A 16,802-nucleotide genomic window follows, 5' to 3' on the forward strand; every position below is an offset into this window, starting at 1 on the left:
TCTGGGTCCCTATGGGTCTCTATGGGATGCCCTATGGGTCTCTATGGGATGCCCTATGGGGCGCTATGTGTCCCTATGGGGCGCTATGGGGCGCTATGTTCCCTATGGGTCTCTATGGGATGCCCTATGGGGCGCTATGGGGCGCTATGTGTCCCTATGGGGCGCTATGGGTCGCTATGTTCCCTATGGGTCTCTATGGGATGCCCTATGGGTCGCTATGTGTCCCTATGGGGCGCTATGGGTCGCTATGTTCCCTATGGGTCTCTATGGGATGCCCTATGGGGCGCTATGGGGCGCTATGGGTCGCTATGTGTCCCTATGGGTCGCTATGGGTCGCTATGTTCCCTATGGGTCTCTATGGGATGCCCTATGGGGCGCTATGTGTCCCTATGGGTCGCTATGGGTCGCTATGTTCCCTATGGGTCTCTATGGGATGCCCTATGGGGCGCTATGGGTCGCTATGGGGCGCTATGGGTCGCTATGTTCCCTATGGGTCTCTATGGGATGCCCTATGGGGCGCTATGGGTCGCTATGTTCCCTATGGGTCTCTATGGGATGCCCTATGGGGCGCTATGGGGCGCTATGGGGCGCTATGGGTCGCTATGTTCCCTATGGGTCTCTATGGGATGCCCTATGGGTCTCTATGGGATGCCCTATGGGGCGCTATGTGTCCCTATGGGGCGCTATGGGGCGCTATGTTCCCTATGGGTCTCTATGGGATGCCCTATGGGGCGCTATGGGTCGCTATGTTCCCTATGGGCGCAGGCGTTCCTGCGGCAGAAGGCGCAGCTGCAGCGCGAGGAGGAGCAGCGGCGGCAGGCGGGGGCGCAGGCGGCCGTCGCCGGGTTCCTGAGGGCGGGCGGCGGCGGCGGAGCGCCGCGATGCGACACGGCGGGAGGCGGTGCGGGGCGGCGCCAATGGCGGCGGGGGGCCTTTGGGGTTGTGGGGGATTTGGGGTCGTGGGGTTATGGGGGATTTGGGGTTATGGGGTTGTGGGGTTATGGGGGGGTTATGGGGGATTTGGGGTTATGGGGGATTTGGGGTTATTGGGGGGGATGGGGGGGTTATGGGGTTATGGGGGGGTTATGGGGTTATGGGGTTGTGGGGGGGGATGGGGGGGTTATGGGGTTATGGGGTGGGGATGGGGTTATGGGGTTATGGGGTTATGGGGGGGGATGGGGGGGTTATGGGGTTATGGGGTGGGGATGGGGTTATGGGGTTATGGGGTTATGGGGGGGAATGGGGGGGGGATTTGGGGTTATGGGGGGAGATGGGGGGATATGGGGTTGTGGGGTTATGGGGGGATTTGGGGTTATGGGGGGGTTATGGGGTTATGGGGGGATTTGGGGTTATGGGGTTGTGGGGTTGTGGGGTTATGGGGGATTTGGGGTTATGGGGTTATGGGGTTGTGGGGTTGTGGGGGGGTGATGGGGGGATTTGGGGTTATGGGGGGATTTGGGCTTATGGGGTTATGGGGTTGTGGGGTTATGGGGTTGTGGGGTTATGGGGTTATGGGGGATTTGGGGGAATGGGGGATTTGGGGTTATTGGGGGGGATGGGGGGGTTATGGGGTTATGGGGGATTTGGGGTTATGGGGGGATTTGGGGTTGTGGGGTTGTGGGGTTATGGGGTTGTGGGGTTATGGGGTTATGGGGGATTTGGGGGAATGGGGGATTTGGGGTTATTGGGGGGGATGGGGGGGTTATGGGGTTATGGGGGATTTGGGGTTATGGGGGGATTTGGGGTTGTGGGGTTATGGGGTTATGGGGTTGTGGGGTTATGGGGGGGAATGGGGGGGGGATTTGGGGGCGGATTTGGGGTTATGGGGTTGTGGGGTTATGGGGTTATGGGGGGATTTGGGGTTATGGGCGGATTTGGGGTTATGGGATTGTGGGGTTATGGGGTTGTGGGGTTATGGGGTTGTCGGGGGGTGATGGGGGGATGTGCGGGTTGTGGGGGGATTTGGGGTTATGGGGTTATGGGGGGATTTGGGGTTGTGGGGTTATGGGGTTGTGGGGTTATGGGGGATTTGGGGTTGTGGGGTTATGGGGGGATTTGGGGTTGTGGGGTTATGGGGTTGTGGGGTTATGGGGGATTTGGGGTTGTGGGGTTATGGGGTTGTGGGGGGGTGATGGGGGGGTTATGGGGTTATGGGGTGGGGATGGGGTTATGGGGGGGAATGGGGGGGTTATGGGGTTATGGGGTTGTGGGGTTATGGGGGGATTTGGGGTTATGGGGTTGTGGGGTTATGGGGGGTTATGGGGGGATTTGGGGTTATGGGGTTATGGGGTTGTGGGGTTATGGGGTTGTGGGGTTATGGGGGATTTGGGGTTGTGGGGTTATGGGGGGATTTGGGGTTATGGGGTTATGGGGTTGTGGGGTTATGGGGTTGTGGGGTTATGGGGGGATTTGGGGTTATGGGGTTGTGGGGTTGTGTGGTTATGGGGTTATGGGGTTTGGGGTTGTGGGGTTGTGGGGTTATGGGGGGGGATGGGGGGGTTATGGGGTTATGGGGGGATTTGGGGTTATGGGGTTTGGGGTTATGGGGTTGTGGGGTTGTGGGGTTGTGGGGTTGTGGGGGGAATGGGGTTATGGGGTTGTGGGGTTATGGGGGATTTGGGGTTGTGGGGTTGTGGGGTTATGGGGGATTTGGGGTTATGGGATTATGGGGGGATTTGGGGTTATGGGGTTGTGGGGTTATGGAGGGAAATGGGGGGGTTATGGGGTTATGGGGTTATGGGGGGGGATGGGGGGATTTGGGGTTATTGGGGGGAAGGGGGGGATATGGGGTTATGGGGTTATGGGGTTGTGGGATTATGGGGTTATGGGGGGATTTGGGGCTATGGGGTTATGGGGTTATGGGGGGATTTGGGGTTATGGGGTTGTGGGGTTATGGGGTTGTGGGGTTATGGGGGGGATGGGGGGGGATTTGGGGGCGGATTTGGGGTTATGGGGTTGTGGGGTTATGGGGTTGTGGGGTTATGGGGGGCATGGGGGAGGGATTTGGGGGCGCATTTGGGGTTATGGGGTTATGGGGGATTTGGGGTTGTGGGGTTGTGGGGGATTTGGGGTTATGGGGTTATGGGGTTGTGGGGTTATGGGGGGGATTTGGGGGGGGTGGGGGGGGTTATGGGGTTATGGGGGGGTTATGGGGTTATTGGGGGGATGGGGGGGTTATGGGGTTATGGGGGGGGATTTGGGGTTATGGGGGGGATGTGGGTTTATGGGGGGGATGGGGGGATTTGAGGTTATGGGAGGGGGATTTGGGGTTATTGGGGGGGATGGGGGGGTTATGGGGTTATGGGCTTATGGGGGGATTTGGGGTTATGGGGTTATGGGGTTATGGGGGGGTTATGGGGTTATGGGGGGATTTGGGGTTATGGGGGGGGATGGAGGGGTTATGGGGGGATTATGGGGTCTCTCTCTATGGGGTCTCTATGGGGTCTTTATGGGGTCTCTATGGGGTCTCTATGGGATCTCTGTGGGGTCTTTATGGGGTCTGTCTCTATGAGGTCTCTATGGGTCTCTATGGGGTCTTTCTCTATGAGGTCTCTATGGGGTTTCTCTCTATGGGGTCTGTGTGGGTCTCTATGGGGTCTCTATGGGGTTTCTCTCTATGGGGTCTTTATGGGGTCTCTGTGGGTCTCTATGGGGTCTCTATGGGGTCTGTCTCTATGGGGTCTCTATGGGGTCTCTATGGGGTCTGTCTCTATGGGGTCTCTATGGGGTCTCTATGGGTCTCTATGGGATCTTTCTCTATGGGGTCTCTATGGGGTCTCTCTCTATGGGGTCTGTCTCTATGGGGTCTGTATGAGGTGTCTCTATGGGGTGTTTATGGGGTTTCTCTCTATGGGGTCTCTATGGGTCTCTATGGGGTCTCTATGGGGTCTCTGTGGGGTTTCTCTCTATGGGGTCTCTATGGGGTCTCTGTGGGGTGTCTGTGTGGGGTGTTTATGGGGTTTCTCTCTATGGGGTCTGTATGGGGTGGCTATGGGGTGTCTGTGTGGGGTGTTTATGGGGTCTGTGTTCGCAGAGCCGAGCCCGGGCCCCTCGGGGACCCTCCCCAGTTTTTGGATCCCATCTCTGACCCCGGAAGCCGGAGCTGAGCGGCTGCGCAAACCGGTCAGCGCCCCATAAGTGTGGGGCTGGGATTGGGGGGGGCTGTGGGGCAGGGATGGGGGCAGCTATGGGGTGGGTGGGACATATGGGGTGTGTGGGGTCTGTGGGGCAGGGATGGGGGGAGCTATAGGGTGTGTGGGATCTGTGGGGCAGGGATGTGGGGAGCTATGGGGTCTATGGGGTGTGTGGGATCTGTGGGGCAGGGATGGGGGGATCTATGGGGTGTGTGGGGTCTTTGGAGTCTGTGGGGCAGGGATGTGGGGATCTATGGGGTCTATGGGGTGGGTGGGATCTGTGGGGCAGGGATGGAGGGATCTATGGGGTGTGTGGGATCTGTGGGGCAGGGATGGGGGCATCTATGGGGTGGGTGGGATCTGTGGGGCAGGGATGGGGGGATCTATGGGGTGTGTGGGATCTATGGGGTCTGTGGGGCAGGGATGGGGGGATCTATGGGGTCTATGGGGTGTGTGGGATCTGTGGGGCAGTGTTGGGGGGATCTATGGGGTGTGTGGGGGTCTGTGGAGTCTGTGGGGCAGGGATGGGAGGATCTATGGGGTGGGTGGGATCTGTGGGGTCTGTGGGGTCTGTGGGGCAGGGATGGGGGGAGCTATAGGGTGTGTGGGACATATGGGGTCTGTGGGGTCTGTGGGGCAGGGATGGGGGGAGCTATGGGGTGTGTGGGATCTTTGGGGTGTGTGGGGCAGGGATGGGGGGAGCTATGGGGTGTGTGGGATCTATGGGGTCTGTGGGGAAGGGATGTGGGGATCTATGGGGTCTATGGGGTGGGTGGGATCTGTGGGGCAGGGATGGAGGGATCTATGGGGTGTGTGGGATCTGTGGGGCAGGGATGGGGGCATCTATGGGGTGGGTGGGATCTGTGGGGCAGGGATGGGGGGATCTATGGGGTGTGTGGGATCTATGGGGCAGGGATGGGGGGATCTATGGGGTCTATGGGGTGTGTGGGATCTGTGGGGCAGGGATGGGGGGATCTATGGGGTGTGTGGGGGTCTGTGGAGTCTGTGGGGCAGGGATGGGAGGATCTATGGGGTGGGTGCGATCTGTGGGGTCTGTGGGGTCTGTGGGGCAGGGATGGGGGGAGCTATGGGGTGTGTGGGATCTTTGGGGTGTGTGGGGCAGGGATGGGGGGATCTATGGGGTGTGTGGGATCTGTGGGGTCTGTGGGGCAGGGATGTGGGGATCTATGGGGTCTATGGGGTGTGTAGGATCTGTGGGGCAGGGATGGGGGGATCTATGGGGTGGGTGGGATCTATTGGGCAGGGATGTGGGGATCTATGGGGTGTGTGGGATCTATGGGGTCTGTGGGGCAGGGATGGGGGGATCTATGGGGTGTGTGGGATCTGTGGGGCAGGGATGGGGGGATCTATGGGGTCTATGGGGTGTGTGGGATCTGTGGGGCAGGGATGGAGGGATCTATGGGGTGTGTGGGATCTTTGGGATCTGTGGGGCAGGGATGGGGGGATCTATGGGGTGTGTGGGGGTCTGTGGAGTCTGTGGGGCAGGGATGGGGGGATCTATGGGGTGTGTGGGATCTGTGGGGCAGGGATGGGGGGATCTATGGGGTGGGTGGGATCTGTGGGGTCTGTGGGGCAGGGATGGGGGGATCTATGGGGTGTGTGGGGTCTGTGGGGCAGGGATGGGGGGATCTATGGGGTGTGTGGGGTCTATGGGGCAGAACCCCCACTTATGGGTCAGAACCCCCCACTTATGGGTCCCAGCTCCACACTTATGGGGCTGAGATCCATGGGTCAGAACCCCACTTATGGGTCCCAGCCCCACACTTATGGGTCAGCCCCCCACTTATGGCTCCCACCCCCCACTTATGGGTCAGAACCCCCCCTATGTGTCCCACCCCCCCCTTATGGCTCCCACCCCCCCCTATGTGTCCCACCCCCCACTTATGGGGCTGAGATCTATGGGTCCCATCCCCCACTTATGGGTCAGAACCCCCCACTTATGGCTCCCACCTCCCACCCCCCACTTATGGGTCCCATCCCCCACTTATGGGTCAGCACCCCCCCCTTATGGCTCCCACCTCCCACCCCGCACTTATGGGTCAGAACCCCCCACTTATGTGTCCCACCCCCCACTTATGGGGCTGAGATCTATGGCTCCCATCCCCCACTTATGGGTCAGAAACCCCCCCCATGTGTCCCACCCCCCACTTATGGGTCAGAACCACCCCCTATGTGTCCCACCCCCCACTTATGGGTCAGCACCCCCCACTTATGGGTCAGAACCCCCCCTATGTGTCCCACCCCCCACTTATGGGTCAGAACCCCCATTTACAGGTCAGAACCCCCCCCTTATGGGTCAGAACCCCCCCCTATGTGTCCCACCCCCCACTTATGGGGCTAAGATCCATGGGTCCCAGCCCCCCACTTATGTGTCCCACCCCCCACTTATGGGTCAGAACCCCCCACTTATGGGGCTAAGATCCATGGGTCCCAGCCCCCCACTTATGTGTCCCACCCCCCACTTATGGGTCAGAACCCCCCACTTATGGGGCTGAGATCCATGGGTCAGAACCCCCCCTATGTGTCCCACCCCCCACTTATGGGTCAGCACCCCCCCCCTTATGGCTCCCACCCCCCACTTATGGGTCAGAACCCCCCCCTTATGTGTCCCACCCCCCCCTTATGTGCCCCACCCCCCACTTATGGGTCAGAACCCCCCCTATGTGTCCCACCCCCCCCTTATGGCTCCCACCCCCCACTTATGGGGCTGAGATCTATGTGTCCCACCCCCCACTTATGGGTCAGAACCCCCCCCTATGTGTCCCACCCCCCACTTATGGGTCAGAACCCCCACTTATGGCTCCCACCCCCCACTTATGGGTCAGCATCCCCCCCTATGTGTCCCACCCCCCACTTATGGGTCAGAACCCCCCACTTATGGGGCTGAGATCCATGGGTCAGAACCCCCCTATGTGTCCCACCCCCCCCATGTGTCCCACCCCCCCCTTCTGGCTCCCACCCCCCACTTATGGGTCAGAACCCCCACTTATGGCTCCCACCCCCCACTTATGGGTCAGAACCCCCACTTATGGCTCCCACCCCCCACTTATGGGTCAGAACCCCCCCCTTATGGCTCCCACCACCCCCTATGTGTCCCACCCCCCACTTATGGGTCAGAACCCCCCCTATGTGTCCCACCCCCCACTTATGGGTCCCACCCCCCACTTATGGGTCCCACCCTCCACTTATGGGGCTGAGATCCATGGGTCAGAACCCCCCCTATGTGTCCCACCCCCCACTTATGGGTCAGAGCCCCCGTTTACAGGTCAGAACCCCCCACTTATGGGTCAGAATCCCCCACTTATGTGTCCCACCTCCCACTTATGGGTCAGAACCCCCCCCTATGTGTCCCACCCCCCACTTATGGGTCAGAACCCCCCACTTATGGGGCTAAGATCCATGGGTCCCATTCCCCACTTATGGCTCCCACCCCCCACTTATGGCTCAGAACCCCGCATTTACAGGTCAGCACCCCCCCTTATGGGTCAGCACCCCCCACTTATGGGTCCCAGCCCCCCACTTATGGGTCAGCACCCCACACTTATGGGTCAGAACCCCCATTTACGGGTCAGAACCCCCCACTTATGGGTCGCCCCCCCCCCCAGCCCAGCTTCGTTCGCTGCCCGATGAGCGGCCGGCGGCTCCGCGCCTCGGATTTGGTTCCGGTCCGATTCACGCCGTCGGTTCCGGGGCTGCCGCGCCTGCAGCTCCTGGGCCGCCCGCAGCGCTTCGTCTGCGCCGTCAGCCGCGACGCCCTGAGCAACGCCACGCCCTGCGCCGTGCTGCGCCCCTCGTCAGTGCTAATTAGCGTTAATTGGCTTCCTTACGGACGCGTCGCCCTCCTCTTCCCCCCGCTTTCCCACCGCCGGGATCATTAAGGCTCATTAAGGCTCATTAAGGGGTCGATTCTGGGAGGCTGTGCGGTCCTGGATGCATCCCCGTTCCCTTCCTGCGCCCCTCGTCAGTGCTAATTAGCGTTAATTGGCTTCATTACGGACGCGTCGCCCTCCTCCCATTCCTGACTTCCCACCGCCGGGCTCATTAACGCTCATTAACGCTCATTAAGGGGCGTTGCGGGGTCCTGGATGCGGTGGGAGGGGTCTTCAGTCCCATCCTGCAGTGTTAATTAGGCGCTAACTAGCGTTAATTGGCTTCCTTACGGACGCGTCGCCCTCCTCCCATTCCTGACTTCCCACCGCCGGGCTCATTAAGGCTCATTAAGGGGTCGATTCTGGGACGATGTGCGGTCCTGGATGCATCCCCGTTCCCGTCCTGAGCCCCTCGTCAGTGCTAATTAGTGCTTAATTAGGCTAATTAGGGCCGCATCACCCTCCTCTTCCCCCCGCCTTCCCACCGCCGGGCTCATTAACGCTCATTAACGCTCATTAACGCTCATTAACGGGAGGTTTGTGGGGCTCTGGGGAGTCCTGGATGGATTGCGACCCCCTTTCTGCGCCCCTCGTCAGTGCTAATTAGCGTTAATTGGCTTCGTTACGGACGCGTCGCCATCCTCTTCCCCCCGCTTTCCCACCGCCGGGATCATTAAGGCTCATTAAGGCTCATTAAGGGGTCGATTCTGGGACGATGTGCGGTCCTGGATGCATCCCCGTTCCCTTTCTGCGCCCCTTCTCGGTCTTAATTAGCGCTTAATTACGTTAATTAGCGCCTCCTTACCCTCTTCTTCCCCCCGCCTTCCCACCCCCGGGTTCATTAACGCTCATTAACGCTCATTAAGGGGTCGTTTGTGGGAGGCTGTGCGGTCCTGGATGCATCCCCGTTCCCTTCCTGCGCCCCTTCTCGGTCTTAATTAGCGCTTAATTACGTTAATTAGGGCCGCCTCACCCTCCTCCCCAACCCCGCCTTCCCACCGCCGGGCTCATTAACGCTCATTAACGCTCATTAAGGCTCATTAAGGGGAGGTTTGTCGGACGCTGGGGGGTCCTGGATGCATTCCCGTTCCCTTCCTGCGCCCCTCGTCAGTGCTAATTAGCGTTAATTGGCTTCATTACGGACGCGTCGCCGTCCTCCCATTCCTGACTTCCCACCGCCGGGCTCATTAACGCCCATTAAGGCTCATTAACGCTCATTAAGGGGTTGATTGTGGGGCTCTGGGGGGTCCTGGATGCGGTGGGAGGGGTCTTCAGTCCCATCCTGCAGTCTTAATTAGGCGTTAATTAGCTCCTAATTACCTTAAATAGCGGCTATTAACACTTCCTTACCCTCCCCCCCCCCCCCCCCGCTTTCCCACCGCCGGGCTCATTAACGCTCATTAAGGCTCATTAACGCTCATTAACGCTCATTAAGGAACGGTTGTGGGACGCTGGGGGGTCCTGGATGCATCCCCGTTCCCTTCCTGAGCCCCTCGTCAGTGCTAATTAGCGTTAATTGGCTTCATTACGGACGCGTCGCCATCCTCTTCCCCCCCCCGCTTTCCCACCGCCGGGATCATTAACGCTCATTAAGGCTCATTAAGGGGAGGTTGTGGGGCGTTGCGGGGTCCTGGATGCGGTGGGAGGGGTCTTCAGTCCCATCCTGCAGTGTTAATTAGGCGCTAATTAGCGTTAATTGGCTTCCTTAGGGACGCATCGCCCTCCTCTTCCCCCCGCTTTCCCACCGCCGGGATCATTAACGCTCATTAAGGCTCATTAAGGGGTTGATTGTGGGGCGCTGGGGGGTCCTGGATGCGGTGGGAGGGGTCTCCGCTCCCTTCCAGCGGTCTTAATTAGCCGTTAATTAGCCGTTAATTAGCTTCATTAGTGCCTCCTTACCCTCTCCTTCCCCCAGCCTTCCCACCCCCGGTCTCATTAACGCTCATTAAGGCTCATTAAGGGGTCGATTCTGGGAGGCTGTGCGGTCCTGGATGCATCCCCGTTCCCTTCCTGCGCCCCTTCTCAGTCTTAATTAGCGTTAATTGGATTCATTAGGGACGCATCACCCTCCTCTTCTCCATGCCTTCCCACCGCCGGGCTCATTAACGCTCATTAACGCTCATTAAGGCTCATTAAGGGGAGGTTTGTGGGACGCTGTGGGGTCCTGGATGCGGTGGGAGGGGTCTTCAGTCCCATCCTGCAGTGTTAATTAGGCGCTAATTAGCGTTAATTGGCTTCGTTAGGGACGCATCGCCCTCCTCTTCCCCCCCCCCCCCCCCCCCCGCTTTCCCACCCCGGGCTCATTAACGCTCATTAAGGCTCATTAAGGCTCATTAAGGGGAGGTTTGTGGGACGCTGGGGGGTCCTGGATGCGGTGGGAGGGGTCTCCGCTCCCTTCCAGAAGCGTTAATTAGGCGTTAATTAGCGTTAATTACGTTCATTAGGGACGCATCACCCTCCTCCCCCCCCCCCACCTTCCCACCCCCGGGCTCATTAACGCTCATTAACGCTCATTAAGGGGTTGATTGTGGGGCGCTGGGGGGTCCTGGATGCGGTGGGAAGGGTCATAATTAATTAACGACCATCACTAATTACCCCCTAGGATCCCTAATTACCCCTGGGGTCACTAATTACCCCCTTATGTCCTTAATTACCCCCCTGGGATCCCATTTTCTCCTCCCTTCTATGTGATATGACTCCCATAGGGTCCCTCATCTCCCCCCCCCCCATGTTAATTAGCCCTTTAATTAATTAACCAACATCGCTAATTACCCCCATAGCATCCATAATTACCCCTTGGAACGCTAATTACCCCTCTGTGTCCTTAATTACCCCCCTGGGATCCCCTTTTATCCTCCCTTCTATGTGATATGACTCCATAGGATACTCATTCCTCCCCCCATGTTAATTAACCGCTGCCTAATTAATTAACTACCATCACTAATCACCACCTAAGGTCACTAATTACCCCTGTAGGATCTCTAATTACTCCTCTGTGTCCTTAATTACCCCCCTGGGATCCCATTTTATCCACCCCTCTACGTGCTATGACTCCCCTAGTGTCCCTCACCCCCCCCTCCCATGTTAATTAGCCCTTTAATTAATTAACCACCATCACTAATCACCCCCTAGGATCCCCAATTACCCCTGGGGTCACTAATTACCCCCTTATGTCCTTAATTACCCCCCTGGGATCCCATTTTCTCCTCCCTTCTACATGCTATGACTCCCATAGGGTCCCTCATCCCCCCCCCTCCCTTGTTAATTAGCCCGTGTTGTAATTAATTAACCAATTAACCACCATCACTAATCACCCCCTAGGATCCCCAATTACCCCTGGGCTCACTAATTACCCCTCTGTGACCTTAATTACCCCCCTGGGATCCCATTTTCTCCTCCCTTCTATGTTATATGACTCCATAGGATCCTCATTCTCCCCCCCATGTTAATTAGCCGCTGCCTAATTAATTAACCACCATCACTAATTACCCCCTAGGATCCCCAATTACACCTGGGGTCACTAATTACCCCTCTGTGACCTTAATTACCCCCCTGGGATCCCATTTTCTTCTCCCTTCTATGTTATATGACTCCCATAGGATCCTCATTCTCCCCCCCATGTTAATTAGCCGCTGCCTAATTAATTAACCACCATCACTAATTCCCCCCTAGGATCCCCAATTACCCCTGGGGTCACTAATTACCCCCTTATGTCCTTAATTACCCCCCTGGGATCCCCTTTTATCCACCCCTCTACATGCTATGACTCCCCTAGTGTCCCTCCCCCCCCCCCCCCATGTTAATTAGCCCTTTAATTAATTAACTACCATCACTAATCACCCGCTAGGATCCCCAATTACCCCTGGGCTCACTAATTACCCCTCTGTGACCTTAATTACCCCCCTGGGATCCCATTTTCTCCTCCCTTCTACGTGCTATGACTCCCATAGAGTCCTTCACCCCCCCCCCCTCCCCCGTTTTAATTAGCCCTTTAATTAATTAACCAACATCGCTAATTACCCCCATAGCATCCCCAATTACTCGTGGGGTCACTAATTACCCCTCTGTGTCCTTAATTACCCCCCTGGGATCCCATTTTCTCCTCCCCTCTACATGCTATGACTCCCCTAGGGTCCCTCACCCCCCCCCCTCCCATGTTAATTAGCCCTTTAATTAATTAACCACCATCACTAATCACCCCCTAGGATCCCCAATTACCCCTGGGGTCACTAATTACCCCTCTGTGACCTTAATTACCCCCCTGTGACCCCCTTTTATCCACCCCTCTACGTGCTATGACTCCCATAGAGTCCCTCACCCCCCCCCTCCCATGTTAATTAGCCCTTTAATTAATTAACCAACATCGCTAATTACCCCCATAGCATCCCTAATTACCCCTGGGGTTACTAATTACCCCTTGGGACGCTAATTACCCCCTTATGTCCTTAATTACCCCCCTGGGATCCCATTTTCTTCTTCCTTCTACATGATATGACTCCATAGGATCCTCATTCTCCCCCCCATGTTAATTAGCCGCTGCCTAATTAATTAACCACCATCACTAATTACCCCCATAGCATCCCTAATTACCCCTTGGGACGCTAATTACCCCCTTATGTCCTTAATTACCCCCCTGGGATCCCATTTTCTCCTCCCTTCTACATGCTATGACTCCCATAGAGTCCCTCACCCCCCCCCCCCCCCCCGTTAATTAGCCGTAATTAACGAAGTAATGAAGGCTAATTGCAGCGGGGCGGTGGTGACGATGCAGTGCGTGGAGCGTTTGATCCGGAAGGAAATGAGGGACCCCCTGAGTGGGGAACCCCTGAGCGAGGCCGACATCATCCCCCTGCAGAGGGTAATTAGCGCCGGGGCGTTAATTAAGCGCGTTAATTAGGGCTTCGGGGGGGGGGGGGGGGTTAAGTGGGGGAAGGGTTTGGGGCGGGGGGTGGTGGGGGGGGGTTAATTGGAGGGGGGTAATTAGAGGGGGTTAATTGGGGAGGGTGTTTGGGGGGGGTAGTTGGGAGTGGTTAATTAGGGTTAATTGGGGGGGGTAATTAGAGAGGATTAAGGGGAGGGAGTTAATTGGAGGGAAAATTGGTGAGGGTTAATTGGGGGGGCTAATTAGAGAGGGGTAATTGTGGGGCTAATTAGAGAGGGGTAATTGGGGGGGGCTAATTAGAGAGGGTTAATTGGAGGGGGTAATTAGGGTTAATTGGAGGGGGGTAATTAGAGAGGATTAAGGGGAGGGAGTTAATTGGAGGGAAAATTGGAGAGGGTTAATTGGGAGGGCTAATTAGAGAGGGGTGATTGGGGGGGTTAATTAGAGAGGGGTAATTGTGGGGCTAATTAGAGAGGGGTAATTGGGGGGGGCTAATTAGAGAGGGTTAATTGGAGGGGTAATTAGAGAGGGTTAATTGGGGGGGCTAATTAGAGAGGGGTAATTGGGGGGGGCTGATTAGAGAGGGGTAATTGGAGGTGTTAATTAGAGAGGGTTAATAGGAGGGAGTAATTGGAGAGGGTTAATTGGAGGGGGCTAATTAGAGAGAGTTAATTGGGGGGGGTTAATTAGAGAGGGGTAATTGGGGTTAATTAGAGAGGGCTAATTGGAGGGGTTAATTAGAGAGGGTTAATTAGAGGGAGTAATTGGAGAGGGTTAATTGGGGGGGGCTAATTAGAGAGGGTTAATTGGGGGGGGAATTAATTGGGGGGGGTTAATTGGGGGGGCGGTTTGGGGGGGTGGGAATTAATTGGGGGGGTTAATTGGGGGAGGGGGCTAATTGGGGGGGGGGCTAATTGGGGGGGTTAATTGGGGGGGGTAGTACATTGGGGGGTGTTAATTGGGGGAGGGGTTAATTGGAGGGGGGGTTAATTGGGGGGGGGTTAATTGGGGGAGGGGTTAATTGGGGGGTGTTAATTGGGGGGGGTTAATTGGGGGAGGGGTTAATTGGGGGGGTTATAATTGGGGGGGGTTCTGTGGGGGGGGGGGAAGTCAATACGGGGTTGTAATTAGGGGGGGGTTAATTGGGGGGGGGTTAATTGGGGGGGGAGTTAATTGAGGGGGGGTCTTGGGGGGGGAGGAGTAAATTGGGGGGGGCTCTAATTGGGGGGTGCGGGAGTAAATTGGGGGGTGTTAATTGGGGGAGGGGGTTAATTGGGGGGGGGGTTAATTGAGGGGGGGTTGTAATTGGGGGGGGGGGAGTAAATTGGGGGTTGTAATTGGGGGAGGGGGGTTAATTGGGGGGCGGGGTTAATTGGGGGTGGGGGGGGTTTAATTGAGGGGGTGTCCTGGGGGGGGGGGGGGAAGTAAATAGGGGGGTTGTAATTGGGGGGGGTCAATTGGGGGGGGGGATTAATTGGGGAGGGGGTTAATTGAGGGGGGGGGGGTTTAAATGGGGGGGGGGTCCTGAGGGGGGGGGGGGGGGGGGGGAAGTAAATTGGGGGGTTACAGTGGGGGGGGGGGGGGGGGCGGGATTTTTCCAGGGGGGGTCCTGGAAGGGGGACGAGTTCTGGGGGGGGGGGGGGGTCTTTTTTCGGGGGGGGGGGTCTCAGTGCCCCCCCCCTCATTATTTCTCCCCCCCCCCCCCCCCAATTTAGGGTGGCACCGGCTTTGCAGGCGCAGGGACCCCCCTGGAGGCACAGAAATCCCGCCCAGTAATGCAGGCTTAACGCCGGGGGGGGGCACCCTATAAACGACCCCCCCCCAAAAAAAATGCCCCCCCCCACCCCCCTTAAATCCCCCATTTCCCCCCCTTAAAAAATTGTACTTCATCCCTTATAATAAAACTATTAACTGCCCCCCCCCCCCCCCCGCCGTGTTTTTCATTTTTCATTTTACGCCCCCCCCCACGCAAAAAAAAAAAAAAAAATTGCCCCCCCCTAAAATTTTGCACTGTGGGCCCCACCGCCGCCATCGCCCTTTTAAAGCCCGCTCCGCCCACTTCCCCGCCCACTCCGCGGCGTCAACCAATCGCAGCGTTCGGTCGGTCAAACGACGTCCGTTTATTGGCTGCCACAGAATCCGCCCCAACTTCCGCGCGGGATAGAAAATTAAAGGGGCCGCGCCCAATATCACTCAATTCCAACCCCCCCCCCCCCCCCCCCCCCATGAAAAATACACGTAAAAAAAGGGGGGGCCCGGGGGGGGCCCCGCAGCAATTTGGGGACGGGGCACAAAAAGCCGGGGGGGGGCAAGAACCACCCCCACCCCCCATCAGAAAAACACCGTTTTTGTGCGGGGGGGGGCGCTGTCAGTATTGATGCTGTGCCCCCCCCCACACCCTCTTTTTTTAGGGACCCCCCCTCAAATTTGGAGGAATTGAAGGGGGGGGGGGGGGGGAGAGAAAACCTGGACCCCCCCCCCCCCCCAAAAAAAGACACTTAGGATTTGGACCCCCCCCTGTTTTAGGAACCCCCCCCTCCCCTTTTTGAACCCCCCCCCCACACACCCGTTTTAAGAGACGCCCCCCCCCCCCCCACAATCTCCATACTGGGACCCCCCCCCCATTCTTTTTCACCCCCCCCCCAATTCCCATATTGAGACCCCCCCCACTTTTTTTAACCCCCCCCCCCCCCCACTCAAACCCGCTTTAAGAGACCACACCCCTTTTAAAGACCCCCCCCCACCCCCATATTGGGACCCCCCCCATTTTTAGTAAACCCCCCAACCCCCCAACCCCCATATTGGGACCCCCCCCATTTTTTTAACCCCCCCCCCCCCCCACTCAAACCCACTTTAAGAGACCACACCCCTTTTAAAGACCCCCCCCATCCCCATATTGGGACCCCCCCCATTTTTTTAACCCCCCCCCACCCCCCCAACCCCCATATTGGGACCCCCCCCCACTTTTATTACCCCCCCCCCCACCCCCCCAACCCCCATATTGGGACCCCCCCCCACTCAAACCCACTTTAAGAGACCACACCCCTTTTAAAGACCCCCCCCCATCCCCATATTGGGACCCCCCCCCCATTTTTATTACCCCCCCCCCCACCCCCCCAACCCCCATATTGGGACCCCCCCCATTTTTATTACCCCCCCCCCCACCCATTTGGGACCCCACCCCATATTGAGGGCCCTTTTTTTAAGAGGGGGGGGGGGGGGGGTTACGTTTGGGGGGGGCTTTTTCTATGGGGGGGGGGAGGGGGTCCAATTTGGGGGGGGGGCATTTTGAGGGGGGGGGTCTTTTATTTTGGGGGGGGTCTTGAATTGGGGGGGGGGGTTGCATTGTTTTGGAGGCATCCCTTGAGACGGGGGGGGGTTACATTTTGGGGGGGTCTTTTTCTATGGGGGGGGGAGGGGGTTCAATTTGGGGGGGGGGCGTTTTGTGGGGGGGGGTCTCCATTTTGGGGGGGGGGTCTGCAATTGGGGGGGGGGGTTGCATTGTTTTGGAGGCATCACTTGAGATGGGGGGGGGGTGACGTTTGATGCGGTGTTTTTCAATGGGGGGGAGGGGGCGTCTATTTCGAGGGGGGGCTTTTTTGTGGGGGGGGGTCTGTTTATTTTGGGGGGGTTGGAATTTGGGGGGGGGTCTGCAATTGGGGTGGGGGGTTGCATTGTTTTGGAGGCATCCCTTGAGACGGGGTGGGTTACGTTTGGGGGGGTCTTTTTCTATGGGGGGGGAGGGGGGTCCAATTTGGGGGGGGGCGATTTGGGGGGGGGGGTCTCTTTATTTGGGGGGGGGGTTATTTTGGGGGGGGGGTCTTTAATTGTGGGGGGGGTTGCATTGCTTTGGAGGCATCCCTTGAGGCGGGGGGGGGGTTACGTTTGGGGGGGGTC

General features: G+C 57.8%; 1 protein-coding gene across 5 annotated transcripts in view; it reads left to right on the top strand.

Annotated features, from left to right (window-relative positions):
* NOSIP (nitric oxide synthase interacting protein) overlaps positions 1-14,766 on the top strand; it is a 35,072-nt gene extending 20,306 nt beyond the window's left edge. The window contains exons 4-8 of one of the 5 annotated variants that reach the window (XR_016460680.1): positions 766-901; positions 4,034-4,122; positions 7,760-7,947; positions 12,795-12,881; positions 14,621-14,765. Coding sequence is in view for 3 of the 5 variants with exons in the window: in XM_090127951.1 (XP_089984077.1) it covers positions 766-901; positions 4,034-4,122; positions 7,760-7,947; positions 12,773-12,881; positions 14,621-14,692 (594 nt within the window). In the remaining 2 variants the exon portion in view is untranslated. Of the gene's footprint in view, positions 1-765; positions 902-4,033; positions 4,123-7,759; positions 10,301-12,772; positions 12,882-14,620 lie in introns of those variants that run through there. The other 4 variants (XM_090127951.1, XR_016460679.1, XM_090127954.1 and 1 more) reach the window with 4 other exon arrangements.
* The last annotated feature ends 2,036 nt before the right edge of the window (positions 14,767-16,802 follow it).

The sequence above is a fragment of the Phasianus colchicus genome, chromosome 31 (genome assembly GCF_987193195.1).
Source record: "Phasianus colchicus chromosome 31, bPhaCol1.hap1.1, whole genome shotgun sequence".
In the NCBI taxonomy this organism is placed as follows: domain Eukaryota; kingdom Metazoa; phylum Chordata; class Aves; order Galliformes; family Phasianidae; genus Phasianus; species Phasianus colchicus.